Source organism: Alexandromys fortis, unplaced genomic scaffold, assembly GCF_014885135.2.
Source record: "Alexandromys fortis isolate MF-2015 unplaced genomic scaffold, M_Fortis_MF-2015_v1.1 scaffold_348, whole genome shotgun sequence".
NCBI classification, from domain to species: Eukaryota; Metazoa; Chordata; class Mammalia; order Rodentia; family Cricetidae; genus Alexandromys; species Alexandromys fortis.
This window is the reverse complement of record NW_026068223.1, coordinates 215,218-229,394: the sequence shown is the minus strand read 5'-3', so window position 1 is coordinate 229,394 and position 14,177 is coordinate 215,218. Positions and strand designations below refer to the sequence as shown.

General features: G+C 49.3%; 1 protein-coding gene across 2 annotated transcripts; it reads left to right on the top strand.

Moving 5' to 3' along the window:
• Positions 1-6,097: 6,097 nt before the first annotated feature.
• Positions 6,098-13,551, top strand: LOC126493585 (keratin, type II cytoskeletal 2 oral-like). 2 transcript variants are annotated; one of them, XM_050130600.1, is made up of 10 exons: positions 6,098-6,634; positions 7,503-7,723; positions 8,835-8,895; positions 9,253-9,348; positions 9,812-9,976; positions 10,080-10,205; positions 10,786-11,006; positions 12,694-12,728; positions 13,151-13,171; positions 13,289-13,551. In XM_050130600.1, the coding sequence occupies exons 1-10, from the start codon at positions 6,098-6,100 to the stop codon at positions 13,549-13,551; spliced, it is 1,746 nt and encodes a 581-aa protein (XP_049986557.1). The 2 variants fall into 2 exon arrangements, with proteins under 2 accessions (XP_049986557.1, XP_049986556.1); XM_050130599.1 differs by having other exon boundaries at positions 13,151-13,219.
• Positions 13,552-14,177: the final 626 nt, after the last annotated feature.

Genomic DNA, 14,177 nt, shown 5'->3' with positions numbered 1-14,177 from the left:
GAACCCGGACCTTTCTACTCCCAAGACTTCCATGTTTCCCATTTCTTTGAGATATGAGGAAAAATATGGAGGAGCTGCAATCACTTGAGTTCCAGAAAATGCAGCATGCTTATAGCTTTTGAAAAGACCCAACAAAATGTATCATTGGGGAGGAAAAAAAACAAGAACTAGAGGCAGTCCTAAGAGATTCAATCCATTTTCCATGCCCCAGGTCTTTCTGCCTGCTTTTTAAGTCCAGGCCTTGGTGGCTGTAAGCTTCCTGCCCTGTCTTAAAGCAAGCTTTTCTGTCCTGGGGCACAATCAGTGTTGTTGACCTCATTCCCTTTCCTGGCATTTGTTGTGGGATATTTGATCATGCTGTGTGAAGATGTGTCTCTGTCCTTCCTTGCCTACCTATTGCACCTTCTGATTGGTTTAATTATGAACTGAATGGCCAACCATTAGGCAGGAGATAGGCAAGACTTCTGGGGAGAGAGAGGAACTTGGAGGAAGAATCAAAGAGGTGGAATTTACCAGTGAGACACAGAGGAAGTAGGATGTACAATAAGGAGGAGAGGTAATGAGCCAAGTGACAGAACATAGATGAATATGGAAAGATTAATAAGTTTTAAGAACTACTTGGGAACAAGCCTAAGCTAAGGTCAAATTTTCAAACTTAATAAGAAGTCTCTGTGTCATTATTTGGGAGCTGGCAGTCTAAAGAAAGTCTGACTATATTTGGTGACCCATATTGGGTGCCAAAAAAATGTTGTTTTTCCTCGGGCACAGTGGCTGTACCTGGATCTATTGCTCTTTTAGTCATCAATGTGGCTCTGTTGTTACTGGCATGTTTCTCAGGCAATGGCCTGGTGAGACTTTTATGTCCCACTGGATCTGCCTCCTGATGCTGCCACCAAGTGTAGTTTTCAACTAAATCTCTATTGTTCCATATATCAGCAAGACTCAGTAGCTAGAGACTGGGGTGAAAACCTGATAGTTCAGAGAGCTTGAGGAGCAAGCTGACCTTCCCTCTTCACTGGTGTCTCAGAAAGGGGGCATCCTTCTGCTCCACCAAACCAAAAAAACCTGTCACACTCAAAATTCCTCCCTACTACTTCCTGTGCATCTCTTTAGCCATCTTCCAGACTCCCTCTGACTTTTTATGATTACTTTCTGTCAACTAGTTGCTGGCCCTACCTCCTAATGCAAGGTTGAGTTTACTTAACACAAACACAAACTCAGAGTTTAAAGTGTGATAGGATATCCCACAACAGGCATTGGTCTTGCCAACCTTATCCATCTTGGATGGGTGTTGACTAGTGCTTCCCCGAGAATACTATACTAATGTGACTCATGACTAAGCTCTGATTAAATAAAGGTTGGAGGATTGTTTCCCAGTGAACCTCTAAGGGTTTTTTAATAGGTGAATGGGCTAATAGGCATTATTGTAATTCCAAGGAACTACAGAATTTTCATTTCCTAAATTTGTCTGACCATAAAACCTCTTAACAAAGGCTATGGTAGGGAATCAAATTCTGTCCTCGACAAGCCCTCGGAGAGATCTAAGAATCAGACAAAGGTTGGGTGTGAGTTCAAGTGTGAGACCATAATTAATCTAAATTATAAGTGCCGCCAGCTGAGACTTAGAAATAAAGTGATTGATTGTGCTTAGGCACGTGCTTCTTCATCAAGCTCTGCTTGAACCTGAGCTTGATCTGTGTTTGCATAGACACGTGCTTCTTCATCAAGCTCTACTTGAACCTGAGCTTGATCTGTGTTTGCATAGACACGTGCTTCTTCATCAAGCTCTACTTGAACTTGAGGTTGCTCTGTGTTAGCTTTCTTTTTTACTAGTTGTTGGTTAAATATTTTCAGTAGTGATAGTTTTTGTTTCAATGTGGTATCAAGGAGAGAAAAAATGTTAATTTTTATTCAGAGGTAGTATTCCCAGAGTGACAGTTTCATTCATCCCTCCTTGCCTCTCTCTCTCCCTCCTATCCCCCCTCTCTCTTTCCCTCTCCCTCTTTCTCTCTCTCTCTCTGCCCTTTTCCTTCTCCTCCTCTAGAACAAAATAGTGACTCTTCTGAAATGGATCCATGTTTCTCCACATGTATAAAAATAACACTTTCCACTTCATCAGGCCCTGGGGTGGGAAGGGCTGCCTGCTCACCTGGACCTAGAGCTGATGACTCCCATCTTCCACTTTATTCCTCCACCCACAATTATCCTGGCACCTCTTAAGCCTCTTCATTGCTGGGGAATACCAGAGAACAATCTTGTTAAAGTAACTACCCGGGAACAATTCCCCTTCTTTTGTGGGTGGAGAGTAAAAGTCCAGAGTGCTGGGCTGCATAACAATCTTCCTACAGAAGATTTCGGCACGTGAGGGATTAGAACCCAGGCTGGCGGCAGTAGCCAAGCCGTGCAGGCACCCCTCTACCAGATCCTCCAGCAAACAAAGTGTGGCAACTCTGCATAGTCTTGGCAACTTCCTCGAGCTGTTGGAAAAACAATCCCAACTTGCCAGGCAAGGTGGTAATGCACTGGCCAGCTCAAGAAGCACGAACCGGGAGATCCCAGGTCAACACAGGCCCTTGTGATCTGCCCAGTGTCTCCCTTTGCTGACACTTACTGCTTTGCTGCCGATCCCAGGGAGGGGGAGGGTATCGGGTGCTCACCTGGGGCTTCTGGGGAAGCTGGCTTAGTTTTCCTTCCAGGCAGGACACTAGATCTTCTGCTTTCAATGTCAATAAAACCTTACTGGAGAGGCAGGGCTTGGCATCCAGCAGGTGGGTGAAGTGTCTCAAAGGGGAGCTAACACAGTCCTCTTGTGTTTCCAGGGTGACTGTGCAGGTGCAGGAGACTGAGGCAGGAGGATGGTAACTGCAGAGGCTGCCTGGGATGCAGAGTGAATTCAGTCACCTGGGGCAATTGGATGAGACACTGTCCCAAAATTCTCAATGATCTTAGTTCAGTTGTCTGTAGAAGCCTTGGTTCTGTTTTCAGCCCCCATCCTTAAATCCAAACATTTATTGCTGGAAACTATGTATTATCAACTACAAAACAATCTCTCCATTGGGATAGATGTTTCCTTTTATAAATAAGGAAAGAAATGTCCAAGATCATTATGGGGTGAGAGGTTGAGGGAGGATTTGAACTCAGCTCTGATAGACTTTCTTCCAGACTGATTAGGTGGAATTTTATCCTTTCCAAGGTATTTTTAGTTCTGTTACATGCTGTGGGACTCACCACAAATCCATGAGGCAGGCAAGTGTTTGACAGATTAGAACCTTCCAGAGTTGAGTCACGGTCCAGGGTTACCCAGGCCAACAACTGCTTCCGGTGCCGGTCTCTTCTGTCCCAGTAGGCCTTCATTTTACAGTTGACAAAACTGGACCACAAAGGCAAATTTCCTTAGATCAAGGAGCCAACAAGAGATGAAGTGGGACCCAGCCAGGCAGATGGTCGCAGGTGAACTGGGGATATCAGGAGTGAGGGTTGTGGTCAGGTCCCTTGACTTTGGTCCTTCTGCCTCTGACCCATCCTTTGCTCATTCTCAGGCCATCATCCCATTGCTACCAGCTGGGATGGAATCCTGCAGACAATCCAGACAGCCCCTGGGATGGTGAGCCTAGAGTCGGACCCCTGCTGCTGCCACACCATGTAAGGCATGTTTGGGGCTAACATCTGGGAAGCGTGGCTGCACCGTGTGTGTGATGTGGGTGTGAAGGTGGGGGACAGCAGAGTGCCTGGAAGTTAGAACAGCCTTTCCTCTGTGTAGCTGTCCCGCCATCAGGGGTTCTCTATCCCTGACCCCTGACCCCTGACCCAGATGGAACTAGATCTGAGTCTAGACTTTTAAGCTGAAGGTTGCCACCTGATATGGGCTTCATTGACTAAATATAGGGGTCACGAAAAATTTGGCAATAAAAGGTTTCTGAAAGCATAATGATGAAAAAATTTGTTTAAAACCAAACACTAAATAAGTCTGAGCTGTTCCTGGCAGCGTCCCCTGTGTTGTGTGGACTTCACTACAGTCTAACTTCTCACCATTCACCATGCGTGCCATTGTATCACACAGCACCAGGGCATACACCATGCATGCAACCATGTCACACAACACCAGGGCATGCACCGTGCATGCAACCGCGTCACACAGCACCAGGGCACACACCGTGCATGCGACCGCGTCACACAACACCAGGGCATGCACTGTGCTTGCGACCGCGTCACACGGCACCAGGGCACTTTGGTTCAGCTTTGAGACCCTGTGCGTCTCAGTTTGCTGTCCCTCTACTCACAGGGTCTGCCTTTGTAGAGACTTAACTGTTACGGAAGACAAAGACTTCCCCACCGTTGCTCCTTAGCTTGAACATGTGAAATGAGTTTATATTTGGGTTGGGTTGTGATAAAATGTTTGATTTTAAAAATTTGTGTTTGAATTGCTGACTTGAGCTTCATAAAGTCTCTTTTGTCAACTTTTGAATTGTGAGGGCAGAGATGCCAACAATCTCTGAAATGTATATATATTTTTGTGTTCTTATGTGAGGTGGCAGTCCCAGCATTGATGATTATAAAAATTGAAATACCAGTCAATTCTGAAAATGTTGAAGATGTGTTCTGTTTAACTCTTCATAAATATGTACATATACTCGCTTGTATATATAAATAAGCTCATTCATCTCACTAGTATCAAATCTACTCTAATCTTTAACACATGGTAAAATTATATATATACTAAGTAATTGTCTAAAAATCAATTTCTTTATGATTTATTGCTAAAAGTTTGATGTGTATATCTGCTGTATGGATCTCTATATCTTGGGTCATATGTCTGGGTAAAAATGTCTCCAGCCAAAAGCAACCTGCAAGTAGAAAAAGTGCAAGACATCCCAGCCTTGATGAGGGTCTCCGAAGTGGTCTGGGTCTGAAGTCTTTACAGGGGTGTTTGTTACACAGACAGACACCAAACTTCCTCTGCACATTCTTGCCCAAAGACTGCGTGATCTTGGACCGCAAGTCCTTAGTCAGCCGACCTTTTTGTGGTGTGCTCACCCTGGTGTGCCAGGGGCTGGGAGGCAGAGTGGCAGTAGTCAAGTCCTTCCATGGGAGAGCTCAGAGCCTAGAGGGTGCTGGTATCTGAGCAGCTGGGGACGAGACAGGTTGGCAGAGGGGAAGATCCTGTTGCCTGGGCCTTCATGGCTACAAAGGTGTGTGCACATAGTCTTTTCCAAGGAGGAGTGAGGTCGAGTAGTCTCTGTATTCTGTCCTGTCCTGCTTCTCGATGAAGGAACCGCCAGCTATTGGTCTAGGATGGCGGGCAGGGCTGCTCTGAGACCCTAGGATGGGGGGCAGGGCTGCTCTGTGACCTTCTTCTCTCCCTAGCCTCACACTTTTTGCCTCCGAACCTTAGGCTTCCATTCCCCAGGGACTAGACACTGGTTCTGTTTTCGTTCCCTTTTCACAACCGCCATCTTTCTCCTTAAACTCTGGGTCTGCTCAGATGGACCTGACCACAGAGGGAGTGATGCGTTTCTTCCTGCCAGCCCCCCTCTAGGTGCTTTTGGAACAGGACACAGGCGACATGCCGTGGGAAGATGATGTCTAGCAATGAGAAAAACAGCTTGGGCACTGTGGGAGTGCCACAGGAACTGGCTCACAACAAATCATCCATTGAATTTAGCTCTGGCACCCCGTTCCCTGGGAGAGGCTGACAGGGTTATGGAGGTCAAGGGCTCCTAATCCCTTGGGGTCTAGGGCCAGGTCACCCTGATGTGATGGGTTCTGCTGAACTCTCTAAAACTCTGAAGAAAATTACTTGTCAGGAGGGAGGAGCGAGCTGCCTTCTGTCAACTGGGGCAAGTTTGGGTGATTAAGCTAAGAAAGCAAAGCCATTTTGGCCCAGGGGATTAACTTTGAGGTGTGCTGGGAACCAAGAAGTAACTTATTGCCTGTGAGGCAAACCAAACCCGAAATGACTCCCCATTAATTGCTTGCCTTTCCGTCTGCCAAGCCGAGCAGCCTGGGATATAAAGGAGAGCTTCTGCTGTCATCTCCATCCTCTCCACAGACCTTTGCTCTGCTAAGTGATTGCTAGCTCACCACCACACTCCTCGCCATGAGCAGACAAGCCTGCAAGAAGTCCTTTGGCCAGGGCTTCTCTGGCCACTCGGCTGTGGTATCCGGCAGCAGCAGGAGGAGCTGCGTGGCACGCACTGGGGCAGCCAGCGGAGGAGCTTGTGGGTTCCGGAGTGGAGCAGGTAGCTTTGGCAGTCAGAGCCTCTATAACCTGGGTGGCAGCAGAAGTATCTCTATTAGTGTGGTGGCTGGTGGCTCCCAGACTGGTGCCCTCGGTGGAGGGCGTGGCAGCTCTGGCAGTGGCTTTGGAGGTGGCTATGGAGGTGGCTTTGGTGGCAGCAGAGGTTTAGGAGGTGGCTTTGGAGGAGCTTCTGGATTTGGAGGAGCCAGTGGCTTTGGTAGGCCAGGTGGCTTTGGCCCCAGTGGCTGCCCTGGAGGGATCCAGGAAGTGACCGTCAACCAGAGCCTCCTGCAGCCCCTCAATGTGGAGATCGACCCCCAGATTGGGCAAGTGAAGGCCCAGGAACGCGAACAGATCAAGACCCTCAACAACAAGTTTGCCTCCTTCATTGACAAGGTGAGCCCAGAGCCCAGAGGCATTGGGGGGAGGGGTGTTTGTGGAACTAGAGGGATGCCAGTGGGATGCCTTGCACTCGGGCTGGCTACCTTATGCTTCCAAGATAGTGAGCACACATTTCTTATTCTTTGTGTCCTCATTCCAGCTGTGGAAGGAGGGAAGGACTCCTGGTTTTATTTTCCCTCTAGTGAGAGATGAGGACCAGCATGGTGAGGGATCAAGTACGTTTTTAGTGCTGAAGAATTTGCCACAAGTCCAGAACAGTTTACCTTCTTTTGGGCAGACAAATGCCTGATACTAGCTAGCAGCTAACTAACTCTGTACAAATCTGGGGACTGCTTCTCATATCCTCAGCAGCACTATATCTGCCTAGTGAGAATGTGCTTCTGCCAGCTGGACTGTCAACGATGGGGCAGAGCAGGGCATGCTGGGTCCAAGGCAGAGATGAGCCTTGGTCAACTGCAAGAAGAATTTCTGAGGATCCATGGGTTGTTTGTACTACCTTCACGGAGAAGAGAGAAGCTGATAGTGAAGTCTACATAAAAATCACTGTAGCCGCTCTGGCCTCTTTTGACTGTTTTTTGAAGGGTCCCGAGAGACTGAGGGTTGTCATGGGTTTGGCTCTTCGCTTTGCTATTCTGTATGCATCTCACTTATGGTGATTTAATGGTGCTCAGGTGGCTGTAGGAATTGAGAGACACAGGTTTACAAATCACTCTACAAACACCTGCTCTCCCCTTTCCACCCCACATCTTCTCCAAATTCTGAAACACAGAGGTCACTGTGGGTTGAGGAGTTGGGTCTATTCCCCATCTTCCTTAACCTTTGGGGTGGACTGAGGGGCTCCTTCCTTCCTCTCTCGATGCAGGTGCGCTTCTTGGAGCAGCAGAACAAGATCCTGGAGACCAAGTGGGAGCTGCTCCGGCAGCAGACCACAGGCGCCGGCTCAGGGCCCCAGAGCCTGGAACCTTTATTTGAATCCTACATCAGCTGCTTGCGCAAGCAGTTGGATTCCCTCCTTGGGGAGAAGGGAAGCCTGGACGGAGAACTGAGGAGCATGCAAGACCTGGTGGAAGACTTCAAAAAGAGGTCAGAGTCCCCATGGAGGAGCTTCCTCACTCGGGATTCAAACACCTTCAGTCAACACTCTCTGCTGGGTTTGTGGAGTGAAGTCCATCTAGGTTGAAGCTGACGGAGTAGGAACTCATGCTTGTGGGACTGATCCTTACACAGTTTCAGTTTCTGGCAGGTTCCCCTCCTACATCAGTCCGGATGAGCACGGGGGTTCTCACGGGGGAGCGGCATCTGTACACAGGAGTCACCCAGGAAGGTCATGAAAAGGGCACATCCCTGTGTTCCAGTTGCTGCTATTCTGAAACAGTGGGTGTGGGCAGTGCTGGGCCTGAGTAATCCCTAGCCCTGGTCCAGGGCTGGATTGTGCAAATTCATTCTAGTCTTTTCTATGTTTGGTCTTCTGCATCTGGAGCTTCACTCTGCCTCCTTCTTAAGGTTCCAAGTTTGAGTTCACACTTGAGATCTGTGAGAAGTGAACAGGGCCTCCCAGGTGGGAGGGAGCTCCAGGCATCACTAGGAGTCAGGGCTCACACAGAGGGGTACACTTGCTTCTGGGAGCCCCCGCTCTTTCACCATTAACTTACTGAAGTTGTTCAAAGAGCTCAAGCACACTGGTGGGCTCTTGTTCCACTCCAGGTATATACCCTTCGGCTTCATGTTGAACTTGGAGAGGGCGAGGCAGCCCTTGAGCTCGGAGAAGTCTCCAGATAGTATGTGATTTTCCGGTCTTGGCAAAATGATGATGTAGCATCCTTGTTAAAAAGAATTTCAGGGCGATGGTAGCAGAGCTTTGCCAGCAGAGTGAGGAGACTGTGGCTCCGTGTGATTGCACAGGGCATGTGCCCACAACGAGTCTTGTCTCTGGGTGGAAAGGTCCTGTAAGAGCACAGAGGTCCTTGCCTTTCCCACTTTCGTGTTTTATGTATATGGGGGTTTTGTCTGCATGGACATCTGCACACCAGAAGAGGGCACTGGATCATATGACTCTATAGGTACAGATGGTTTGAGCCACTGTATCGGTGTTGGGAATTGAACTCAGGACCTCAGGAAGAGCAGCCACTGTGCTTAACTGCTGAGGCATCTCTCCAGTTCTGAAATGTCTCAACCTGTGGTTCTTCCTGTCCAGGTATGAAGAGGAAGTCAACAGGCGCACTACCGCCGAGAATGAGTTTGTAGGGGTGAAGAAGGTGAGTGAGTGGTGGAGTGGACCCAGAATCCCTGTGTCTCCCAGAGCACTCCTGTGGATGGGGCTCACTTCTTTCCACATCCTTTGGAAACGTTTGAAGGGAGCTGTTCAGTTTAAACCCAACTGTAACTGACAAGCTAGTTAGTGATGTTACTAATAATGAACATCTCTTGCGTAGCATTAATAATCAAGATTATTTTTATCCCACACATGTATTGTACTTTGTTTCTGTTCCCTTTAAAAGGTAAAGTGAGAGGTTAGATCTAAAAGGACTAGGGGAGGGACAAGCGAGAGGAGGGCTCAGAGAGTGGCTTGGGTAGAAGGAGACAGAAGCCATTCTCTGGTCTCTCTCTTTCAGGATGTGGACGGTGCTTACATGAGCAAGGTGGAGCTGCAGGCTAAAGTGAACAGTCTGACGGATGAAATTGACTTCCTGAGGACCCTCTATGACATGGTGATTCTTCAGTTTGCTGCTTAGAGACTGGCCCCCAGCAGTTTCACAAGCACAATTCTAGGGGGCAGGTCTAGAGGCAGCCCACCCTCAAAGCCAGCTACAAGGCTCCCGACCTAGCCCTGGTCCACCCTGGAAATGCCCACTTTGTTCCTCCTGCCTTCAGGGTCAGGGCCCCTCTTCCCTGAGCTCCACAGTCCCGGATCATGGTCAGCTCCTAACACCCCTCCACCCTGTGCTCCAAGGAAAAGCCTTCCTTGGTTTCTCGGGCTGATGTTTCCAGGTTGATACATCTTTGCAACTTGCCCTTTTTAGCTTTGTTGCTGGCGTTCTGTAGGCTCCAGACAGACCTGAAATAAAAGCTTTATTTTTTCTACTACCCCATTATTTAGCATTCGTGGGCATCTCTGCTAGTAGAGAAGTCCTAGTACCAACTGGGACCTGTGACCATCCATGTTCCCCATAGGAGCTGTCCCAGATGCAGAGCCATGTCAGTGACACATCTGTGGTCCTGTCCATGGACAACAACCGCTTCCTGGACCTGGACAGCATCATCTCTGAGGTCAAGGCGCAGTATGAAGACATTGCCCAGAGGAGTAAGGCTGAGGCTGAGGCCCTGTACCAGACCAAGGTGGGACCCTTCCCTTCATCCCTAAGGTCATTAAGTTCTGATCAGTCTCATGAAAAATCTGCTGACACTTTGCAAAGCCCTGCTGATCCATCTCCTCCGTCAGCTTGGGGAACTGCAGACCACAGCCGGCAGGCACGGGGATGACCTGAGGAGCACCAAGAGCGAGATCATGGATCTCAACAGGATGATCCAGAGACTCCAGGCGGAGATTGAGAACGTCAAGAAGCAGGTGTGGCAGCAGCGGAGCTCTTTTGCCCAGTTTTCTTCATTCTTTGGTGAAGTCACAGCCTAGGGAGCCTATGCTGTCCAGCTATTTCCCCTGGAGGCTAATCTCCTTGGAATCCCAGAACCCAGCAGGAGGGAGGGTTGTAATTCTGATCTGCATAGCTAATCTGACCACTGCAGTGCTGGCCTTAAAGTAGTCTGCTGGCTGTCGGAAGACTGGCAGATGGAGCTTTTGTTGTTTTTTAAGTCACACTTTGTACAACCCCAATGGCTACTTTGTATCACTGGAATGAGGTGGTCAGAGAAGGGATTTTTTTCTTAACAGTCTTGCAAAAGAGTTCGAAGGCTAACCAGATTGCTGTTACCTGTGCCAGCTCAGGGAAGCAGATGTGTTTCTTTTCATGAGTCTCGAGTTGATTTCAGTGGGCCAGGGATGAATTAGTCAAACTGTAACATTATCCTGACTTGTGAGCACTTGCCACTGGGAAAGGGAAGGAGGAATGATGATGGGTGACAAGATCCCGTCCTAAGGACAGTCAGGTGTTTGTTTAGTCTTATTTTAGATTTTATTCTCTCTTTCCCAGAACACCAACTTGCAGACATCCATTGCAGAAGCTGAACAGCGTGGTGAGGTGGTCCTCAAGGATGCTGATGCCAAATTCCAAGACTTGCAGGCTGCCCTGCAGAAGGCCAAGGATGACCTGGCCCGGCTGCTGCGTGACTACCAGGAGCTCATGAATGTTAAGCTGGCCCTGGATGTGGAGATCGCCACCTACTGCAAGCTGCTGGAGGGCGAGGAGAGCAGGTGAGGGGTCAGCATTCTCCTAGCAGGTTCCTTCCCTCCCCCATGCCGAGACAGGGTTTCTCTGTAGCTTTGGAGCCTGTCCTGGAACTCCCTTTGTAGACCAGTCTGGCCTCGAACTCACAAATATCTGCCTGCCTTGGCCTCCCAAGTGTTGGGATTAAAAGAGTGTGCCACCACCGCCCGACACCAAGCAGGGTTTATAGTGACCTCAGGTAGTCAAGAAAGGGGTAAAATGCTAATAAAAGAAGACAAGTTGGACAGAAACCAGGGAGTCTCCTGAGCAGCAGAGGAAGTGCTCGAGCCCACAGCTTTTCATCATCATTATCTCACTATCTATGTGCTTCTATTCATCAATGTGGTGGGAAAAGCATTTTGAAGCTGTGACAAAAGTCACAGACCAGGGCCGCCCCCCTGGAACTTTCCCAGATGGAAATAGTCTAGGCCAGGCTGTCTGGTGCAATAATCACCAGCCTCCCTCGATTCCTTTGTCCCTTCCTCCCTTATACCTTTCTTCCTTCTCTCCCTCTCCCCACCCCACTGTTCTTTTTTTTTTCTATTGAGATGGGGGTCTCACTATGTAGCCCCAGCTGATCTTGAACTTATGATTCTTTTGCCTTAGGCTCCTGAGTGCTGGGTTTACTGGCTATGCTTCAGTGCCTGGCTTCTTCCAACATTTGAAATGTAGTGAAACTGAGGAGCTGAGTTTTACATTTATTTGAAATTAATTTACATAGCTTCATGTGGCTAGTGACTACCATGTTGGGAATTCATTGCCAACAGTCCTGTGATCCCCATTGCTGAAGCTGAGTCTATATGGCGAAGTGCCCGATGCATACAATATCCCTGAAAGATAACACCGCTCAGTGGCAGGTGAAGGCTTAGAAAGTGGACACCACTTGTAAGACAGTGTCAAGAGCTGAGGGAGCCTTCTGTTGAGTCCTGTCTCATGACTCTTCATTCAGAGCCTTTGCTCTCAGTCGGTCCCCAGTCTGATGGAGGAAGAAGAGCCCAAGGTGGGAATTCTGATGAGTTTCCGTGGGAAACAGTGGAAAGGAGTTAGGTGTCGTGAGAGTCATGTGATGAGAAGGGAGTGGCCAGCGTCGACAGGCACTCTGTGGTCGGGGCCACACAATTGTTCCATGTCTGCTCAGGGCTCTATGAACAAGCATCAGGCCCACAGATGGGCATTGTGAGCGGGAAAATTTCAAATGCTCCCAGTGCACACCGGGGGTCAGTGTCTCATGATTTCTCCATCAACTGCTGCCCTAAACCCCATGCCACCCTGAGCCTCACTGGGGAAGGCTTCCTGGAGGAGGAAACTTGGGTAAATTGCCTTTGGGCTGGAGAAGAGGGGAAGGGCATGCCCAGACAGAGAAGTTCGTCTTAGCAGCAGGGGAGAGGTCAGACTGGCCTATCAAGCAAGGGGTGGCAGTTTGCCTGGAGCAGCTCTTTAGGGTGGGAAGATGGGGAGATAGAGTGTGGTTGGCAGAGGTCCTGCGAGTCATAACTGGAATCAGTCCCCTTCTGTGGGGGAGATGAAGACGGGAACAGCCTGGACTTGCCTTTCCCTTCCCAGGGCTTGGCCCCTGGGAGGGCCGATGTGAAGATGTGGTCTGTGAGGTTATGGACCCAGTTCTTCGGCTGTTGGCTCACGGAAGAAGTGACTCTTATTGCCTCTGTCTTTCAGGATGTCTGGAGAATGTCAGAGTGCTGTGAGCATTTGTAAGTAACACATTCAATAACCCTCCATGGGACTAATGATGGTTCAGGGTGGCGATCTCTTGCTATGCAAGCATGAGGACCTGAGTTTGAATTCACTTAAAACTTAGGCATAGCTGCACATGCCTGTACCCTAGTATTGTGATTGAGAGGGTGAATCCTGGGAAGTGGCTGGCCACCTCTCCTTGCTAGAATGATAAGCTTCAGGCTCACTGAGAGATCCCATCTCAAGGGAATAAGTTGGAGATGGACATCTTTCTTTGGTCTCTGCATGTGGGTACATAGGCACCTGCATTTGTCCCAATGCGTTCAAGGCAGCCCTGTGACATGAGCCATCTCTCAGCTGTAACCATGTGCTGTACCCTTCATGTGAGCTGTGATCCAGCTCCCCAGGCTTTTCTCCTAAACTGTCTATTTCTCTGTAGCAGTAGTCAGCAGTGTTACCAGCACGAGCAGCAGCTCTGGAGGCTTCAGAGGGGTCAGCAGCAGCAGCGGTGGCTCCAGAGGGGTCAGCAGCAGCAGCGGTGGCTCCAGAGGTGGCAGCAGCAGCGGTGGCTCCAGAGGTGGCAGCAGCAGCGGTGGCTCCAGAGGTGGCAGCAGCAGCAGCTCTGGGGGAGACAGCAGAGGCAGCAGCAGAGGCAGCAGGGAGAGCACTGGGAGCAGGCTTGGCAGTGAAGGCAGCGTCTCTGTAAGCCAGCGAGGAATGGGCTTTAACACTGGTGGCACCCAGGCCTCTGCTGGCGGCAGCTACAAGTCTTCCAGAGGAGGTGGCAGCAGTGTCCACTTTTCCCAGACCACCAGCTCCAGCCAGCAGCGCTCTAAGTGATCCTCAGATGCAAAGCATTCCCACAGTCTGCTCTCTCCACCCCAGCCTGCAACAGTGCTGCTCCCCTGCCTCAGCCTGCAGCCGCTCCCCTCTCCCATCTACTTGGCACCAATAGGTGCACAGTGCAACCCTGCTTTCACTCAAGTTCCCTGGAGAAGGAGTCCAACTCATTTTTGAGTCTTCTCCTAGGCCAAGGTAACCCAGCTACTATTCTGGCCTGGAGAAGATCCTGTGATGGGCCCCAAATTTGGACAGTAACACCTGAACCTACGCCTTCCTGAGCCCTCTAGTCTAGCTTGGTCCATTTTGGCTGTCTACTGCTTGCGGATCAAGCTTTCCAAACTGTTGGTTTTCATGAAGCCCTTTGTATACCGGGCACATCTGTTCCCTTGATCTCCTGAGCTTCATGTCTTTGCTTCCCTTTCTGAATAAATTGTACTGTGCTTCAGAAACTGGTGTTTGCCTTTTATTCAAGGATTCATAGAATAGACCAGATCCAAAAGTAGAGCAAAATTAGGTCTTCTAGAAGACTAGTAACAGTATAAAGGATACTGGGTTGATACGGCTTCCTCCTTACTCCTCTGCTTGAGTTCTTGTGACAGGCCTACCCAGAAGCACTCACTGTA

Bases quoted from the DNA above. Each gene is read 5' to 3' on its own strand.
- LOC126493585 (XM_050130599.1), top strand. From the start codon at position 6,098: ATGAGCAGACAAGCCTGCAAGAAGTCCTTTGGCCAGGGCTTCTCTGGC. The intron at 8,896-9,252 runs GTGAGTGAGTGG...TCTCTCTTTCAG, and splicing joins AGTTTGTAGGGGTGAAGAAG to GATGTGGACGGTGCTTACAT. The intron at 9,977-10,079 runs GTGGGACCCTTC...CTCCTCCGTCAG, and splicing joins AGGCCCTGTACCAGACCAAG to CTTGGGGAACTGCAGACCAC.